The sequence below is a fragment of the Coturnix japonica genome, chromosome 4 (genome assembly GCF_054131305.1).
Source record: "Coturnix japonica strain WE chromosome 4, WE-NBRP24, whole genome shotgun sequence".
Classification (NCBI taxonomy): domain Eukaryota; kingdom Metazoa; phylum Chordata; class Aves; order Galliformes; family Phasianidae; genus Coturnix; species Coturnix japonica.
Genome location: NC_140666.1, coordinates 13,390,119 through 13,407,186, shown reverse-complemented (window position 1 = coordinate 13,407,186; position 17,068 = coordinate 13,390,119). Strand labels below are relative to the sequence as shown.

At 49.8% G+C, this 17,068-nt stretch overlaps 1 protein-coding gene across 7 annotated transcripts in view; it reads left to right on the top strand.

Annotated features, from left to right (window-relative positions):
- The first annotated feature begins 4,927 nt into the window (after positions 1-4,927).
- The window catches only part of ATP11C (ATPase phospholipid transporting 11C (ATP11C blood group)), a 50,059-nt gene continuing 37,918 nt past the window's right edge, over positions 4,928-17,068 (top strand). For 2 of the 7 annotated variants that reach the window (XM_015860384.3, XM_085544568.1), the window contains exon 1: positions 4,928-5,168. In XM_015860384.3, the coding sequence (XP_015715870.2) occupies positions 5,142-5,168 (27 nt within the window). In that variant the 5' untranslated portion in view covers positions 4,928-5,141. Of the gene's footprint in view, positions 5,169-13,591; positions 13,921-14,480; positions 14,628-17,068 lie in introns of those variants that run through there. The other 5 variants (XM_015860383.3, XM_085544567.1, XM_085544563.1 and 2 more) reach the window with 3 other exon arrangements.

Below are 17,068 nucleotides of genomic sequence, written 5' to 3'. Positions count from 1 at the left end.
GCCCCGGACGTGCAGGGAAAGAAAACAATAAATGCAGTACAACCCTCTTCTATTCACTGTTTCTTCCTTTTTTTGTTGCTGTTGGATTTTGTTTGTTTGTTCGTTTGTTTTTTTCTCCCCTTTCTGCATGAAGATTTGTAGCTTTCTGAAAGAGAAAGAAACGCTCTGCTGCTGCCATGGATACCAGAAGTAGCCCAGTGAAAAGAGGCCAAAGACAAACCCTGCCCAGCTGGTATTACTGGGCAGCTACCTGAAACTTCCCACGGGAGCCAGCTGGAAGCAGCGTGCTGTTCTGACCTAAGGCGTGTGTGCAATGAGGGATAGCAGGGTGCTGGCACAGGCTGCTCCAGTGGCTGTGTCCCTCCAAGCTGATGGAGCGCAAGGAGCATTTGGACAATTGATTGTAGAGTTTGAATTCTGGATGCTCCTGTGTGGAGGTGAGTAGTGACAGCTCAGATATTAGTGTCAGTGGCTGCAGAGCAGCTAATCCCTACCACAAACCAGCAGACAAGCCTGACCTGTGCTAATTGAGGTTATAACTTTTCTCTTCTTTAGGAGTTAAGCAGAAAGAGCTCTGTGTTAAAAACACTCTACCTCAGAATCAGATAAAGCTCAGAAATGAGATCCTGAAGGCCTATTTGATCAACCCCCCATACAGATAAACCCAAATTTATTGGTTAATAGCTGCTCTGCGCCACCAAGTAATGGGCTGGACTGCTCCTGCAGCACATGAGAAGCTGCTGCTGTACCAGGAGGGTGTAGTGAGGCATGCAGAAAGGTACACAGAGCTTTTCCCATTGTTCTCCTTTTCAAGTTACAGCCCCTGACCAGCTGAATAAAGGGCAAAGGGAGGGACCCTTCGGAAGGTGCGCTCAATGGCACTGCCTGCTGAAAGGCAAAGGAACAGAGGTTGCCCTTGTCGGAGCTTTGCAGCAATTGGTGATGGTTTGTATCACGTCATGAGGTGATGAGATGATTCAGTGAGGCAACACTGAGAGTTGATTCGTTCCATGCGTGTGGATAAGGCAGGAGGCCCTCCCATGGGGAATGGGGGTTATGCGTGGGAATCTCTCCTGCTGTACATCTGCAATTGCATTTAATAAATAAAAACTAAATCATGCAGTTTTTCCCCTAAGTGAAACCCTTTCCAAGGGTGCGCAAACAGAACAGCACACAAAGTGTTGAAAAGACAATTAAGAGCAGGTGTGACTGATTGTAGCTAATGAGTTCTTTGCCACGTGAATGTCAAGGATCCCATCTCACAGGCTGCCTGCAGGTTCTGCTTGTTCCCACCAGTGCTCTTTTAATGCTCAGCATATGGCTTGTAAGGTGCACACAGAGAGAGGACAAGTATTGGGGTTTCCCTGGAGATGGAGGCTGGGAGCTGGTTGGAAACCCTCCCTCCATAGTTGCCTTCTTCCTGAGCTGGACTAAAGGTCAAAAATAAGAATATAACTTGACACAGCTCTAGGTTGGCTGTGCTGATAAAGACTTGACTGGCCCCTATATGATGGCCTTTCTGTTTTTGGTTGGCTTAGTAATTCTTTGGGGTGTGGCTACAGGTATCACAAATATAGGTAAGGTGTGTGGCTTTTCTTTGAGATGTTCTGGGGGGTAAGGAAGTGGTTTGCTATGTGTATATGTCTAAATGCACACAAATAAGGTGAGTAGATGTGAAACATCAGGATGGATGTTTGGATGGATACAAGCCCAGAGTTGGAGTGGTTTAGGGCTTGAGAAGCTGTATGATAAGTAAACTTCCTCCCACTTGGAGTTCTTGCCCTTTGACTGTCAGGTGGGCTGGGTGCCAGCCTGCTGTTCTGACTGCTTCTGGCTCAGTCATAAAAAGGAACTGTGGGGAAGAGCTGCTTTTGTGGGTGTTTTTGTCCCATGCTTTTCCCTGAGTGAGCCTAGCAGGGCCCTTTAGTGTGTACTCATTCAGAACATTGAGCTGAGACATGCTGGCATGCAGAGTGGGGCAGGCCATCAATCCCCTCTGTGGTTCTCAATGGCTGCAGGCAGCTCTGTGCCTGGCACTGAATGATGAGCAGCCTTACGCAGTGCTGTGTGAGAGCTTCTGCTGCTGGTTGTAGATCCTCTGCTGTGTTACACTAAAAATGAGAGTTAGCTTGTTTACTGTCATGTACTCCACAGCATTGTTAGGGGAGAAAACAGATTTAATTAGATGAGAGTAGCTCCCTGATCTTCCCTTGATTGTTATGAAAGAGGCTACTAAAACTTTGCAGGGAAAGGGAGCATAACTAGAAAGTATGGAAACTTTCTCTTTCTAAGTTAAATGAGCCTTGTTGGAGACTTTACTGCTGGCAGGAAGGAAGCAATCACATTTATTTGATGGGTGTATTTGTTTGATGCGCGAGGGAGTGTGCAGGAACCTGAGATACACAGGTTTATTATACCACGTACCAAATATACTCCACGTTTTTTCCTCTAATAAAAAGCTTTTTTACTCCCTCAAAAAAGGAAATTCTGTTAACTAAAACTAGGAGTTTTTCTACTTCATAAACTATCACTGTAAGTCGCTGAGTATTTGAATACATTATTTCAGGCTAAGAGGGAAGTGTCCCCTGAGGAAGCCTATCAGTGTATTAATTAAAGGGCTTTAGCTATAGGATATTGCTGGATATGAGATCAAGAGTGAATTTAGTAACCAAAATTCTTCATTTTAGTCTTCTGCAGCGATCAGGGCTCATATTTTGTCTGTGGAAGAGCTTACAACTTATTAAACTGCATTTCTGGTTCAGTACAAATGGGGCTATCAAGCCCTGTCCTACACCTGATGATGTAGATAATTCCTGCCCCCCAAGCTGTGCTTTAAGACTTTCCAACCCATCTTCTGTGTGCAGCACAGCTGAGTTTTTGGGGCTGATTTTTGCGGGCCTTCAGTGTTTTCATGTGTTTACTTTGCCAGGCTTTGTAGTTTGCAAGGTACAATTGCTATGCAGGCTTGCAGCTCCCAGCACCTGAACTCTGTGTTCTGGCAGGGAAAGCTGCTGGTGGAGTGATGAACTGATTTGAAATGGACTTTGAGAGAAGGGGGGGGGGGAAGGAACGCATGTGTAAATCTCCTTGCTCAACTGCCACTGCAGCATGCACGCTGCTGCTGAATCAACTCAGTACAGCGCGGTACAGACTGAACTGGCTGCTTCCTTCCCTTTTTCCAGGAAGGCCGTAGAAAGCTCAGCCTGTGGCAGCCCAGCTCCACAAAGCACTCCCTGCCACTCTCCAGGTGAACTTATCATCATGCCTTTCCCTGATGGGAGAGGATCTCAATAGGCCTCAGGGCAGAAAGAATGGTTTTGAGAGCCTGGTAGGTGCTGTGGAGGTTGGCAGTAAGTGCTCCTGGCTCATGCAAGCAGGTTCCCAAGCTGCAAGTTGACCAGAGTGGGCTGTGTCTTGCTGGTTAAATGAGCACCCAACTGGGTCTGTGTGGCTTAACAAAGTAACCTTTAACGCTGGGATGGCCTGCAGGCTAATTTGCATTAGCACCCATCAGGAGGTGGGATGACGGGCTTTGCAGAGAAGCTGAGCAGTGCATCTCCATTGGTTTCGTGCTCCATGGGCATAAAATCCGTAATGCACTGTGAATATGTGAGGGGTCTATGGCACCAAAGGCAGCTCATCCCCTGCATGACCGCGAGGTGGCAGAAGAAGCAAAGAACGTTGCAGAGAAACAAGCATTGGGAGCAGCAAGGAGGGCTGGCCGCCCCTCGGAGGGTGCGAGGGCAGCGAGTTTATATATAATATAAATAATATATATAAGAGGGAATATCTTCGGACAGGGCCCGCCGGGTGGGACGGGCTGCCGGTACGGGCTTTGGATGTCGCAGGCTGCTTCATGTTGTGGGAAAGCCTATAGCAGGATGTTTTGCTTCCTCTATATGGGGACGGCTGTGCTGAGACAGCGGTTTCTCTGCTCCCATCGCTGGTACCAAAGGCTGGTGGTTCCCTGGGCAGCACTGATCTGCTCAGCACCCACTGCAGTGAATCCGGAGTGCAACAAATGCTGCTTTCTGTTGGTACAGCCAGGCCCAGAGCCCACTATGTGCTGCTGCTCTGTGGGGTGATGCTGAGCAGGAGAGGGGTTCAGAGCTGGTTAGGTGTTATGATGCCTAACATTTCCCATTCAGAGCTGGTTAGGTGTTATGATGTCTAACATCTCCCATTCAGAGCTGGTTCGGTGTTATGATGTCCAACATTTCCCATTCAGAGCTGGTTAGGTGTTATGATGCCTAACATTTCCCATTCAGAGCTGGTTAGGTGTTATGATGTCTAACATTTCCCATTCAGAGCTGGTTAGCTGTTATGATGTCTAACATTTCCCATTCAGAGCTGGTTAGCTGTTATGATGTCTAACATTTCCCATTCAGAGCTGGATAGGTGTTATGATGTCTAACATTTCCCATTCGTTCTTTACAGTGTTCTTTGTTTTCTCGCACTGTTTTCTTGTTTCCTTTGTTGTGGTTGTGCTTTTGTAAGGAAGGTAACAGCACAGCTGCACCTGGGATAATGGGAAGGTGCCTTCAGGAGCTGTTGCATAGCACGGTGTAAAAGCTCCCCAGGTGTGTGCTTAGCAGAGTTGGGGGCTGGTTTTCAGCTCGAGTCAAAGCAGCAGGGTGTTGTTATTGCTTTTAAAATGCCAAGTGAAAAAAGCAGCGTGTTTTCTCGGTCTGGGGAAGCTCAGGGGCCACAAGCCGGGTTGTGCTCGGAAACAATTCGGCCTCGGGGCAGCGCAGTGCGTGCTCACGGGGCGGGGGGGGTCCCGTGAGGAACACCGAGGGACCCTCACCGCCGATCCCGGGTGTGAGGACCGAACGAGGGCAGGCAGGCCCGGGGGGTTCCGTCCCCAGGCCTCGCCGTGGGCCCCGCACTACAGCTCCCAGGCTGCCCCGGGAGCGGCGGTCCCGCCTCTCGGGCGGCGGTGGACAAAAGCGGGGGTGCGGGGGAAGTGGCCGCCAGCCGAGCCGAGCGGAGCGGCCCGCAGCGCCGGGAGCCCTGCCCCGAGAGCCGGCCGGCCGGCGGGGCCCCGCCATGGGCACGGTGCGAGGCCGGCGGGACAGCCTGGGGGCCGCGGCCAAGCGGGCGATGCGGCGGTGAGGGCGGCGGGGCCGGGCGCTGCCGCGATGCTCCGCCGCAGCCTGAGCCGCCTGGTGAGTTGCGGGGCCGGGGACGGGAGGGGGGAGGTCGGCGTCTCTGTGTGTGTTTGAATCGCGCTTCCCGAGGGGCTCCGGCTGCTGGGCGGCCCTTGTCCTCATGGAGCCTCCCCTCTGGGTACTGCTGGCTGCGGGGCTCCAAAAGGCTTTGCTACAAGAGCACAGGAACCTCTGCTTCCTTAGGAATCTTTAATAACAACCTACTCCCCCCCCCCCCAAACCGCCCCGCACCCCGCAATAATAATAATTAAAAAGTTAATACAGAGGGATTTCCCCGTCGCAGGACGCGCACACCAGCCCCGTGCAGCCAGCAGCAGGATGGAGGTACCAGCAGCTCTCAGCACTGCTCTTCCCAGTGCTTCTTGTCCCCGTGTAACACCTTATAAACCTCCCCAGTGCCACATAAGCTACTTTGGAGATTTCCCTGTGACCTCATTGCTTGGACTGGACTCTGTAATTACTCACTTTTTCCTGTTCCGCAGTAAGTGTACAAGCAGGGCTTTTGCATCATTTCTGAGGCCTCTGTGCTCAGCAGTGTTGCTGGTTGCGCAGCAGGGTTGCTGGGATTCATGGTGTGTTACGGGTGCACTGTGTGCCCCTGTTGGCCCTGGGGTGATGCACTCTGCCTTCTGCTGCTGCAAGGGCAGAACTGCTGAAAAATGATTTTTGTTATGTTAACTTCTGGTTTTTAACCAGCTGTTTATGCCGGACTTTCAGCATAAGGAACTCTCCTTATTTTTAAGTTGCGCTAGGAGCGAAGGTGGTTAATTCTACTGTTTTTGTGCTTTTAGGTTGCATTTCTATTGGAGCCTTTGGCTTGGCCTTGCAGCAGATGCAGCAATTGGGACTCTGGTTTGATGGCCCCAGGCACGAATGCAGCAGATGTAGTTGTGGTGCCCCCTGTTACTGAGGCTCAGCCCTGCCTGGTGCTGCATGCTTCCTGCCACTCCCCTGTTGGAGGCTTGCAATGCACATCAGGACATAGATGAGTGCAGAGTACTGGAGTTCTGTTAAAAACTGATTTTTAGTTGGCTGCTTTGGGTAAGCAAGTGCTGGGGAGCTGCTGAGATAACTGTAGGGTCAGTGGGTGCCATCCATGGTTGGAGCATTGATCCTCATGCTAAAAGGAACAGGAGCCTTTTGCTATGCCTTTGGGGCAGCAGTTGCTGAATGCTTCTCTCAGCTCTTTGTGTTCCCTGCTTGCTATCAGGCCAGTACAGGTTGCCCAGCCCAGGCTGGTGCAGATAGCAGCTCCTGCTGCTGCTGTTGCTGCACATCACCCTGGGGAGGCTTGGAACCATGGGGCTGCCCTCAGCCCTATGGCTGTATGGGCAGTGCAGGGCTTTGAGGTGCTTGCACTGCAGGAAGCTCGCTGCAGTGGTTGAAGGCTGGAGACTGTTTCATGCTGAGGTCCCCACAAGGCTGCTCTGACAAATGGTGCTGCTGCTTCACTGCCTGGCCTCTGCCAGAGGCTCAGAAATGCCAGGCTGTTTTTGGGTGTATTTCACAGGACACAGGCTGGTGCTCCCTGCAGGAACAAATGGGCTCTGAGCTTCCATTTACACCACTGAGATCCCTGCTGCTGAAATGAGCGTTGTGCCGGGATCGCTGCGGGGAGGCAGGATTGGATTGCCACGGTTAATCCACTTTAAGGAGATACTGTCAACTTGAAATATAACTTCAATTCTCTTTTGGAAGCGGATTTTGGTATTGGGGTTTTATTTTTAGTCTCGTGCTGTTTGCATCCCTTTTGTGGAAGGGCTGCAGCAGCACTTGGAATGCATGTGGTGAGAAGTTGGGGTCTGCAGCTCCCTCCAGTGTGCCTGGAGGTTGGCAGGTCCTTGCGTTATATATTGGAGCATTGACTTGAAGCTGGGGAATATGACATTTCTTCAGTGGGTTTGCATTGCTTCTGCCTTTGCTAGATCAGTTCTGTGATGCCAATGTCTTCCTGCAGGTCTGCCTTGGTGATGATGTCTCTCACCTGCTTCCTTCTCAGCTTCACTGCTGGCAGTGCTACGTGGATTCCAATAACCCACAGGTCAGGAAGGCAGCCTGTCCCCTGCATGTCCGTCATGCAGTGCCCTGGGCTCAGCTGCTCCATGTCTTTGTGGGAAGTAAGCAGAGCAAACTAGGTTGGCATTGTGCAGCCTTTGTAGCAGGCTGTCACTTGTAATTTGTGCGCTTAGTGCTGCTTTAGAGGTTTTCCATCTGGGGCTCATTTTATTTAATTACAAAACTGTACACGTACTGCCACAAAGTGGGGTGACAAAGGACAGGCGTGCAGGAGCTGGTTCCTATGTTACCTGTGGCTGCCAGCCAGTGACTAAAGCAGCCTGGCAGTGCCTCACCACCTGCTCCCTGTCCTCCAGGGTGAGCTTTGTTTGCTGCTTGTTTTAAGCAGGGGAGGGCTTTTTTTTCCCTTGTGCAAACGACTGCAAATTTGCTTTCGGAATCCCTTCCTGGAGCACCCAGGTGCTGGGTCCTGTCACAGCAGATGGAAGCTCCCATGCATACAAGCAGTGCTTGGCAAGAGACTTTGAGGTTTGCTTTGGGCAAGGTGGTTGTACAATGCCCCTTTTGTGTTTTGAAGATCATCTTACACGATTTGCCCCAAAACCCCATGCAGAGGAAGACTGATGTTGCAAGGTTTGGGTGGGGGCAGCCTGGGTGCATTCCTGCTGCCCTGCCCCATTAACCCGGTGCTCTGACTCTCCCTCCACCTTTCCCATGGCATAGATCTCTGTGATCAGAGCATTTTGACCCCTTGTCACCTAAGCCCCGGCTGCCTGGCCCCCTTGTCCTCTGGGGAGGAGCGAAGACAGAAGGAAGGCCTGGGAAAAGGCATGTGTTGACTCAAGAGGTGTGTGCCGGAGGTTGGCAGGCCATCAGATCCTGCCTGAGAAGCCTGGGGCTCCTGCAGTGGGGGGAAGGGGCAGGCAGTGGGTGCTGCTGCCTTCCCTCCTGGGGCTGGTCTAATCTAATACTCCACAGAGATGCATTCCAGCAGCAGAAAGAAAACTAAAGTTCCCCTTGCAATGTGGTGGGCCACGAGAAGGTGAGGAGGGCAAGGACCACAACAGCAAGATGCCTATGCATGGCTGGGCAGGGTGTAGGAGCAAGAACTGCATGGGAGCTCGTGTGGTGGAGGGTGTTCATCTACACTCATTGCTAGTTTTTACAGCAAATGTGTAATGCTGTCTATTTTGGGATATGGAACACATCTGTTATTTTCTTTCATGCTTGCTTTAATTTTTTTTTTTTTTTTAAACAGTGTGAAGCAAACATTAGTGTGATTGCAGTTCCTATTCTCATAAGGAGAATAGGTGGGAGGAAGAAGCCTCAAGAACCACTTTTTCCCCAGTCCAGCCATGCTAGCACCTTGAGTACAAGGCTGCGTGTCAAACACCTTGTGCCTGACTGCCAGCTTGAGTGTTCTGTTCTTAAGTGACCTAAAAACCATGGGCAGCATAGGTTGGGTTTGGGCTTGCAGCGCTTCTGGGTGGCTGTTCTGCTCTGCTGGATCTCATGCTTCAAGAGAGCGTGGATTTAAATGAGGCGGCTTTAACTTCTTGTGTATAAAAGCATCGTTGCTGGAATTTGTCTTGTAAAATGTCCTTAGTGTGATAATGTTGTTTGCCACACTCAGAGCCAGTTCTGCTGATAGCAGCTGCAGTGCAGACCACGTGTTACCACAGGAGACTGTGAAGTTTGAAATCAGGAAGCTAGAAATAAGGAACAAAAGCAGTGGGGCAGGTGCAGAGCAGCCTGTTGCACGCAGGACGGTGTGGTACCGGGCTGTTGCCTGTTTGTTCTATGGTGCAGCCCCCCCGTTTGGTCTAGGAGTGATTTTCCTTTTCCCTGATTGCTGGTCATGATACGTTTTGCTGTTGTATCTGCTGTTCTGTGATGCAAGGTGAGACTTTGTTCTGTAAGGAATGTGTTTATGAATAGTTTGGGAGCAGCCCAAGTGGCTCTGGGCTTCCTCATAGTGCATGAGCTGCAAGCAGCCTCCTCACCCCAAACTCACCATGGGTTTCAATCTGTGCCTGCCAGCTCCAACCTGCTCCTTCGAAGAGCCGTATCAAAGCCCATACCCTGAAAAAAAACCTGTCTCAAATTTGTGTAACCGTTGTTGTTTAACATTGCAAGAACATTCTCCAACCCGGGGCCTTTTTTTCCCAGAAACAGCTCAACCGTTTGGCTAAAAATAAATAAAATCAAACAAAAACTCAGCCTCAGACAAGTGAAACGTTCATGTGTGCAGCTCGAGTTTGGAGAGGATTGAAACTGCTGTGAGGAGGGGCTGGAAAGCACCGGTCAGACGTTAAAGTGATGCTGCCCATTAAATCCTTTGTGTTTAGGAACTTTTCCTCTGAGAATTAGATTTGTGCAGGGGTTGCATTTTGTTCTTCACTCGAAACCCTTTCTGACTCCAGTTGGTGTTTTGCTGAGAATAATGATGATCTGCTGCATTGTACGGGCATGGTTTAGAGTCTGGCTTCTCGCTGAATTGCAACTGCAAGCGTGGCAGTTTGCTTTTAACAGTGGAAACTATAAAAGCAAACAGGCCCTCTATTAATAGCAGGGGGTTTTGGACTTGCCTTTAATGTAATCCTGTTGCCCTTGGTTTGTGTGCTTTCTTTTTGGTTTAAGCTGCTGCTTTCTGTCTGTTTGTATCCTCTCTGCTGGGGAGGTTTTTGACATGGTTGTGTTGAGGAAAAGCAAAGCTTGATGAGAAGACAGTCTGAAGCAGAAGAAACCTTCGCTCTGAAGCAGATGTCTGCTCAGGCAGTGGTGGTGTTTTCAGCCACGGGTGCTGAGTTGCTGTGAGCATCCTTCTGCCCCAGGGTCTCACCTGCTGAGGCAACACGGCTGAGAGCAGCCTGCCTTTGGCTCTTCATTCCTTGGTGCTGATGGACTGCATGCAGTTGGAAGACTTCATCCTTTTACAGAGAGGAGGAAGTGCTTGGGGCGTGTTGTCTAGGAAGGGTAATTCGTGTCTTCCAAGAAACTTGGAATTGGGGTGATGGAGTGTGTTCTTAAGCAACTTGTTTTTTTTCCCAGGAAATGTCATTTCAGGGGATTTTCCAAGGGAGTTTTTGTATTTTAATTGTGTTTGGGGACTGGGTGCCAATGCTGGGAGCTCTCCCTGTGCCCATCTCCATGCTTGGCTGTTCCTTTTGTGCCCTTATGATGGAAAGTGCCCACCGAGCCCTGCTCCAGGGCAGGCAGTAGTTGCCAGTGTGCTGGCACAGCTTGAGCTTCACAAATACCTTATGTGAGACCTTGGACTGAAAGCTGCTTCTCCTGGTACCTCATGTCAGAAGTATTTCCGTGCTTGCTGAGGTCTGATGCTGGGAAGCACCGGCTGGTTTTTGCCTGGCAGGTTTTGCCAGTGCTGTGGCTCACTCAGAGCACACAGGTTTTGGACTTTACCTGCTTGTTCTCTGCCCAGCCAGTGGACTTGGATCTGGCTATCTGAGCTTTGATCTGTACAAACGATTAAATATCACCGCAGGCAAGCTGGGAGAAGTGCAACCTCTGTTCCTCTTATCTCTGGTGAGTAGACTGTCTTCTCTGCGCCCCTGTTTTAATACCCAACAGACTGCAGGGCTGTGAGCTCCCCAGCCTTGAGGTTCAGTGCCCACTGGGGCTGAGGGGCCTTTCACACCATTGCACTTGTGTCAGTAGTGAGCACTGTGTGACCTGTGCATTGGTGGGATGGGCCTGCTCAGCTGCATCATAACCATGAGGACACTGTGCCCATCAGTAGGTGTGTTCTGCTGATGGTTGGCTGTAAGTTCATAGTTGGTAATCGTAAACAACATCTGGTAATAATGATATCATTGAACCATTTAGGTTGGAAAAGACCTATGAGATCACCAGGTCTAACCATCACCTAACACTACAGGCCTGCAACCAAATCGCATCCCTGAGTACCACTCTTGCCAACCTCCATAAAGATATTCTTACAGATATCCACCCTCTGTACCTCTCCATGCCACTGGAGGCTTTAGCCTTGTATCCTGTCAGTTGTCACCTCAGAAAAGCAACTGACAGCATCTTAGCAGGTTCTTATAGAAGCCTCCCCTCAGGCTGAGCAGCCTCAGTTCTCTTTATTTTCCAGTCTCATCACCAGCTTTGTTGCTCTTCTCCAAGCCCTTCAGCAACAAAAAATCCTTTTTATAGTGAGAGGCCCAAACTAAGCACTGTCTGTGACCAGCTGGTCTAACGCCATTCACAGTGATGCTTTATGATATCCTCTCTGTTGCGGTTTTGCTGTCCTGTGGTTCTTTGCACGCTATCTGCAAGATGGCATTACTAATACAGTGCAGCCCAGCTGCTCTCTGTAGCCACTGCACTGCAGTTTGCTGAATTATTTTGGCTTTTCTGGCATCTGACCACCAGGTTGTTCTCTGGCTGGAATCGATGAATACTGGATCTAGTTAGCTACTACTTTGCTTTTTGTAGCCTGTGTGGCTCCAGGGTGTGTATTGATCTGTTACATGGATTGCAGTCACCCATTTGTGGTTACAAAGTGATGCTTTCCCTGCAGCGCTGCTCTGCCTGGCTCTGGTGCAGCAGCTGAATTTCTCCATGCTGCATGAGGCTGATGCCTGCTGTAGCTGCAAGGTGTTTTGCTTGTGTTATGCTGCCTTTTGGTTTGCACAGGACGGGTTGTCTTGACCTACAGCACCTTTCCTGTTGCTGAGTGGTGGGTGGATGTGGTGAAAGTGGTCCTCAGCCTGTCCAAAAACAAGAGGAGGATAAAAGACATCACTTACATCACTGCTTCTGTTTTCATTCTTTGGGCGCGCGGTCCTGCAGACCTCACCTTCAGGACTGCCAACACCACCGGGCTGCAGTCAGAAAGTTGTCTGGATATTTTGCTTGAAGATGCTTTGTCACAAATAAAAGGGAGAAACATCAATACGCATTTAAAAATCTCCTTTCACAGACTGTCCTGGATGTGAAGTTGCTGCAGTAGCAATACGTCTGCTTTCAAAATCTTCTGTACTCTCTTGTATTGTTGTATCTTGTATTGAAGCAGTCATAGGCTGTAAATGAAACTTGCCTTAACCAAGCACTTTATCGAGCAGAAAACACCTCATAATTGCACTCCTAAATACATACATATATATATGTGTGTATATATATAATTATATATTAAATACATATATTTTATGTATTATTTCATATATATATGCTGTTGCTCACCACATCATGCCATGAGGGCTAAGCAGAGAGAGCTGGCCCTATAACACATCAGCTGCCACCTTCTTTGCCATGCTTGCATATGGGCGCTTCCTGCCAAGGAAATGTGGATACTGCAGAACCAGTATACTATAAATGGCTTTTTAGCTCATTATGCAGTAACTGATGTGTGATTTGAAGTAACTTTGGATGTCTTTTTTTGGGCACCTGTTGTATGTCATTGACTACAGTCTTTTTTTTTCCCCCCCCATAAACTTTGGTCGTTTGGAGGTAGAATTTCAACTGAAGCTGATTGACTCTAAAAGCATGCCCACCCCTGACATTCAGCTGTAATTGATAGCGTTTGTAGTCAGAGACATTTGTTCTGTTCTCCTTAATGGAAGGTTAATGCGCTTATCTTTGTCATGGCTGTTTGTAAAGGGCTTTTTGTTTCTTTTCCTGCAGCTGAAGTCAAGGCTCAGCACCTGGGAGGCCATCCTGGCAGGGCACAGGGGGAGCAAATCAGGCTCAGGTTTTGCTCTTTTGCTCACAACTTCAACCGGATTCCAGTTCTGCCTCTTCTGTAGCCTTGAATGAGCAGTGCTTTGTTGTAGGCTCTCAGCTCAGCTGAAATTTGCAGGGTTTAAGTGGAGGGCTGCTTGGTGTGGCCCTCATCTTGCTGTATGGGCTGTACCTGAAGGGGTTGGTGATTTCCTGCTGCATATCTTGAAAAGAACCAGTGAGCAGTTGTATTAAATGGCCTTGTCTTCCAGTATGCTGTGTACCAGCTCTAAGATTCTTTGAGGCATTTGCAATGTGGAAGACAGGCAGTGCTCGCTTGATAGATACAATTTGTTTGAGACCCAGATCTGCGTAACAGGAGCACTGTGTTTTTTCTTACACAGTGTACGGGGATATGCAAAAGCTGAGTAAGATGTGCAACAGGCAAGACAAAATGATTTAAAGCATTTCTTAGCTCTTGTGATCCAGGCTATTTTCAGCGGTAATAAAAATTAAGTGCTGCTAGCGGATGGTGAAGCCGTGTACCGCTTGTTGTCTGAGTTTCAATTGGCTTAAGGAGGGGGGAAAAAAGAATCTCACTGCTGGGAAATTAAATGAGGGAAATACAATCCACTTCATGAGCAGCTCTGCCATCTCTGATGATGATTCCCATGTAATTCCTCCCCGGGGCTGGAACAAAGCACGGCCATGGGGCTGGGCGGTGATGTAACGTCCTGCGGGGCTGGGAGGCCGGGCTGCATCAACCTCAGCTGCAGCACTGCTTTCCTGGCTCAGAGTCCTGCATGCTGGGTTTGTTCTCTCTCAGTTGAAGGGAGTTACTTTCTTTTTCCCTTTTTTCCTTTTATTTTCTCTTCTCCCCCTTCCTCGCAGCTCACCTTTTTCTATGAATGCTTGCTCAGCGAGAGCGCATTTGTTGGCCCAACTAATTTGCTGGAGCATCTCATTTTTCAGCCCTTTTTGCTGGGCGGCTTCTTCCAAATGAAGTTGAATGGATGGAAGTGGGACTTTTCACTTAACAGATACCATTCCGGTAAGTGAAGGGTGGGAAGATCAAACATACAGGGAGAGGAAGTCGTGCATGTGAAGAAGCTTGTCCTGCTAGCAGTGAGGACAGAAACACCCTTCTTCCTTTCCCTGTCTATGGAAAGAGGCTTTGGGGTCAGGCAGGATGGGAATGGCTGGGCTGCATGTGCCATGAGTCACAGGGACCATATTCCAGCCAGGATGCTGCCCAGTTCTCCCGCACACAGCAATACAACTCACACCCCACTTGCTTCTGTGGCTGTGACGCTGGAATCCCTTGTGCACCAGCATCCCGGCAGGCAGCCTGGCTCAGTGCTCTGCTCCAGGAGGCTTAAGTTCCCACGGATGAGCTGATTTTCCCCCTACTTCAAACCCCTGACGTTGTGCAGCTGGCTGTGCTCAGCCTGCGGGCTGTCGGGTCCCGGCGCTGTGGGTGGGTAACATGGGCTGGGCTGGATTGACTGTGCGGCTCCGCTACCCAGCCTGACGGGAACAGGAGCCAAAAGGATTTCCTGAGGATAAACAATTACAGGCCACGTGTTGAGGGGTTTCTTTCTTGCCGGGCTAATTGCTCTGCTACCAGTAGCTGGTCTAGCCGCATGTGCAGCCCAGAGCATAAATCTGGTTGCTGGAGTGACCTGGAGGAGGAAAATACCACGGATGGGGTCTGGGGCACCTGAAGCTGCTTCTGCCTGGGAGCAAGGGCTGAACCAGGTGATATCTCTATCTCTTCCCCATTACTTCTGTGTAAATGTTTCTCTGCAGAGCAGCAGGGGCAGGGTTAGAAGACAACAGTGTTAACTTGCTGAGAACAAGAAGAACTTAAAGAAGCAGGGGCAAACAGGCATAGTCCCAGCAGCTGGGGCTGAGCACCTGGGTGCCCAGGGGCTGCTCTCCTGCAGTCAGAGCTGGGACAGGTATGGGTGGCTGGAGGAGCACGGGGTTACAGAGATGTCACCAAGCAGAGAAGCATACCATGGCATTTAGATTTTACTTGTTGTTTCTATAACTGGAGTACCGATGCTTTCAAAGGACCAGAAAACAACTAGAAAACCAGCAAATTATAGCTTTGAGGACCGATGCAAGCGCTGACAATTACAAACTTTGAGCTTTTTTTCTTTTTATCCAGTTTGCTCTTGCGCTAATTTTTGCCACAGCTAATCACTGCCTTTGCACTGGAGAGCTCTCTACCTCTCCAACATAACTGCCTGCAAGCAGACGTGTGTGCACAGCGTGAGCTGGGAGGGGAGGGGGAGAGAGGTCTGGAGGAGGGAAGACCTCGCTGTATTTTCTTTGTGACTGCTGTAAAAGCTTTTGGGCTCTTGTTCAAAATCCTTCTTCTTTTCTCAGCTCTGGAGTGTTCCAGCAATACTGAATTTGAGATGCCGGCAGCATGCTGGTTGAACTTCATTTTGGTCTGCCAAAGAGGGGGGGGGAAAAAAAATAGTGCTGCTGCAATGTGAAGGAGGGTTTTGTAACCCTGGCTCCTGCAGGGCAGAGGGAAGAGCTTGAGATCCTGCAAACTTCCAGAGGGCAGTGGTTGTGCTTGAACAGTAGCAGCGTACTTTCCACAAAATAGAAGCAATTGAGTAAGGTTTTCCCAGTTGGTAGCTGCTGGTTTTGGTCTGTTAGGCATTCTGCATCACAGCTGATCCTGACTTTCTGCAAATTGCTGTTAAGCTGAAGCTGTAATTATAGACGATGTGGTGTATGTGCTGGGAAAGTGTGGTGCTACATGATATGTGGACAGGCAAAAAAGCACCCAAAAAGCTCTTAGGCTTTTTCATCTGCATTGTGCTTCATGTCTCTTGGGATGCGCAACACAGGAATGCTCCAATCGCCTCCTGGTCTGGTTAGAGCAGACTTTTTCCATAGCTCAAACTACCAGGTTTGGAGCAAAAGGAAGTTAATTAAAGGGCAGTGAGTGACCCATGAAGCTGCTGGCCAAGGGGCAGGATGGCAGCTGGTGGCTGTGAGGCTGAGCAGGAGCTCCAGCTGCAATAGGGTGCACAAAGAGCCTCACTGGGATCTTCCTAACTCTGCCAGAAGCCACAGGCCGCCAGATCTGCCACCAGCTGATCCCTTGTATCCCTTCCTGCTTCTGATACCATCCTGGGGGACATGAGATGACCATACAGTCCCACGTTTTCCAGCCCCTGCTGGTGAGGGCGCAAGATGGAGGCCCCTTATCCAAGAAGATTGGGGCAGGCCTCCAGCCTCCTGCTGTTTTAACAGCACACGTGGCCAGGGCCTCTCATTAGGAGAACTAAGGGTCACTGCCTGTGTCTGGCTCCTCTCGCAGCAGATTAATCAAAGCCATAAGTGCTCTATTTCCAGGCTCTCTGGCACGGCTTGCTTCCTCACATGCGCTTAGCAGGGCCCGTGCCGGCAGGGCTACCCCCAGTGATGCTCCTGGGGCCGGGCTGTGCTTCTGGCTTCAGGAAAGGGCTGTTTTCTGCAGGGAATTTATCTGGAAAAGAAGAAAGAACGCTTAGATTTCCTCTCTCCACCCTTCTTCCATCTTTCAAGTAGCTCTTTCCCTTGCTCTCCACACCCTCCACTGTTCTCCGTGCTTTTATCGCCAGCTTTATTTGCTAAATCAGCTTTTCCAGGAATCTTGGTTAGTTTGGGCTCTGCTCTTCCTGAGCCCATTGTCCTTGCTGAAGGTGACAGTGCCCTACCCATGGGTGCATGCAGCGAGGCTGCATGTCCTTATACAGGGGACCTTCTGTTGCTGGGCTGTGCATTGGGCTTTCATTGGGAAAAGAGTAATTTGGGTTGGGGATGCTCTGCTGGGAACAAGGGGTGAGGTTCAGGTGTTGAGCCCCCTGCAGCATGGTTATGTGCTGACCATCCTACCCTTGTGCTTGGTGAACAAGAGTCTGTTGTTTGTTTTTTCCATGGCACTGGTCCATTTCCATCATATTGCCCTTCCTGTGCCCTTTGCAGGTTCATGTTGCTTGGTGGGCATTGGGGTGAACCCCCTGAGCACCTGCTCAGAGCCACTACTGTTACTGTTTCCTTAATTTCTATTTTTCGTGTGTTTAAATGGCAACTTTCTGCTGTGCTCTGCTCCTGGCCACCCCTCCTGTACACGCAGTTGCCCAGCAGAAGTCACCTTGGTCCCAGTTCCTCTGGCTGCCCTAAGCTTTGCT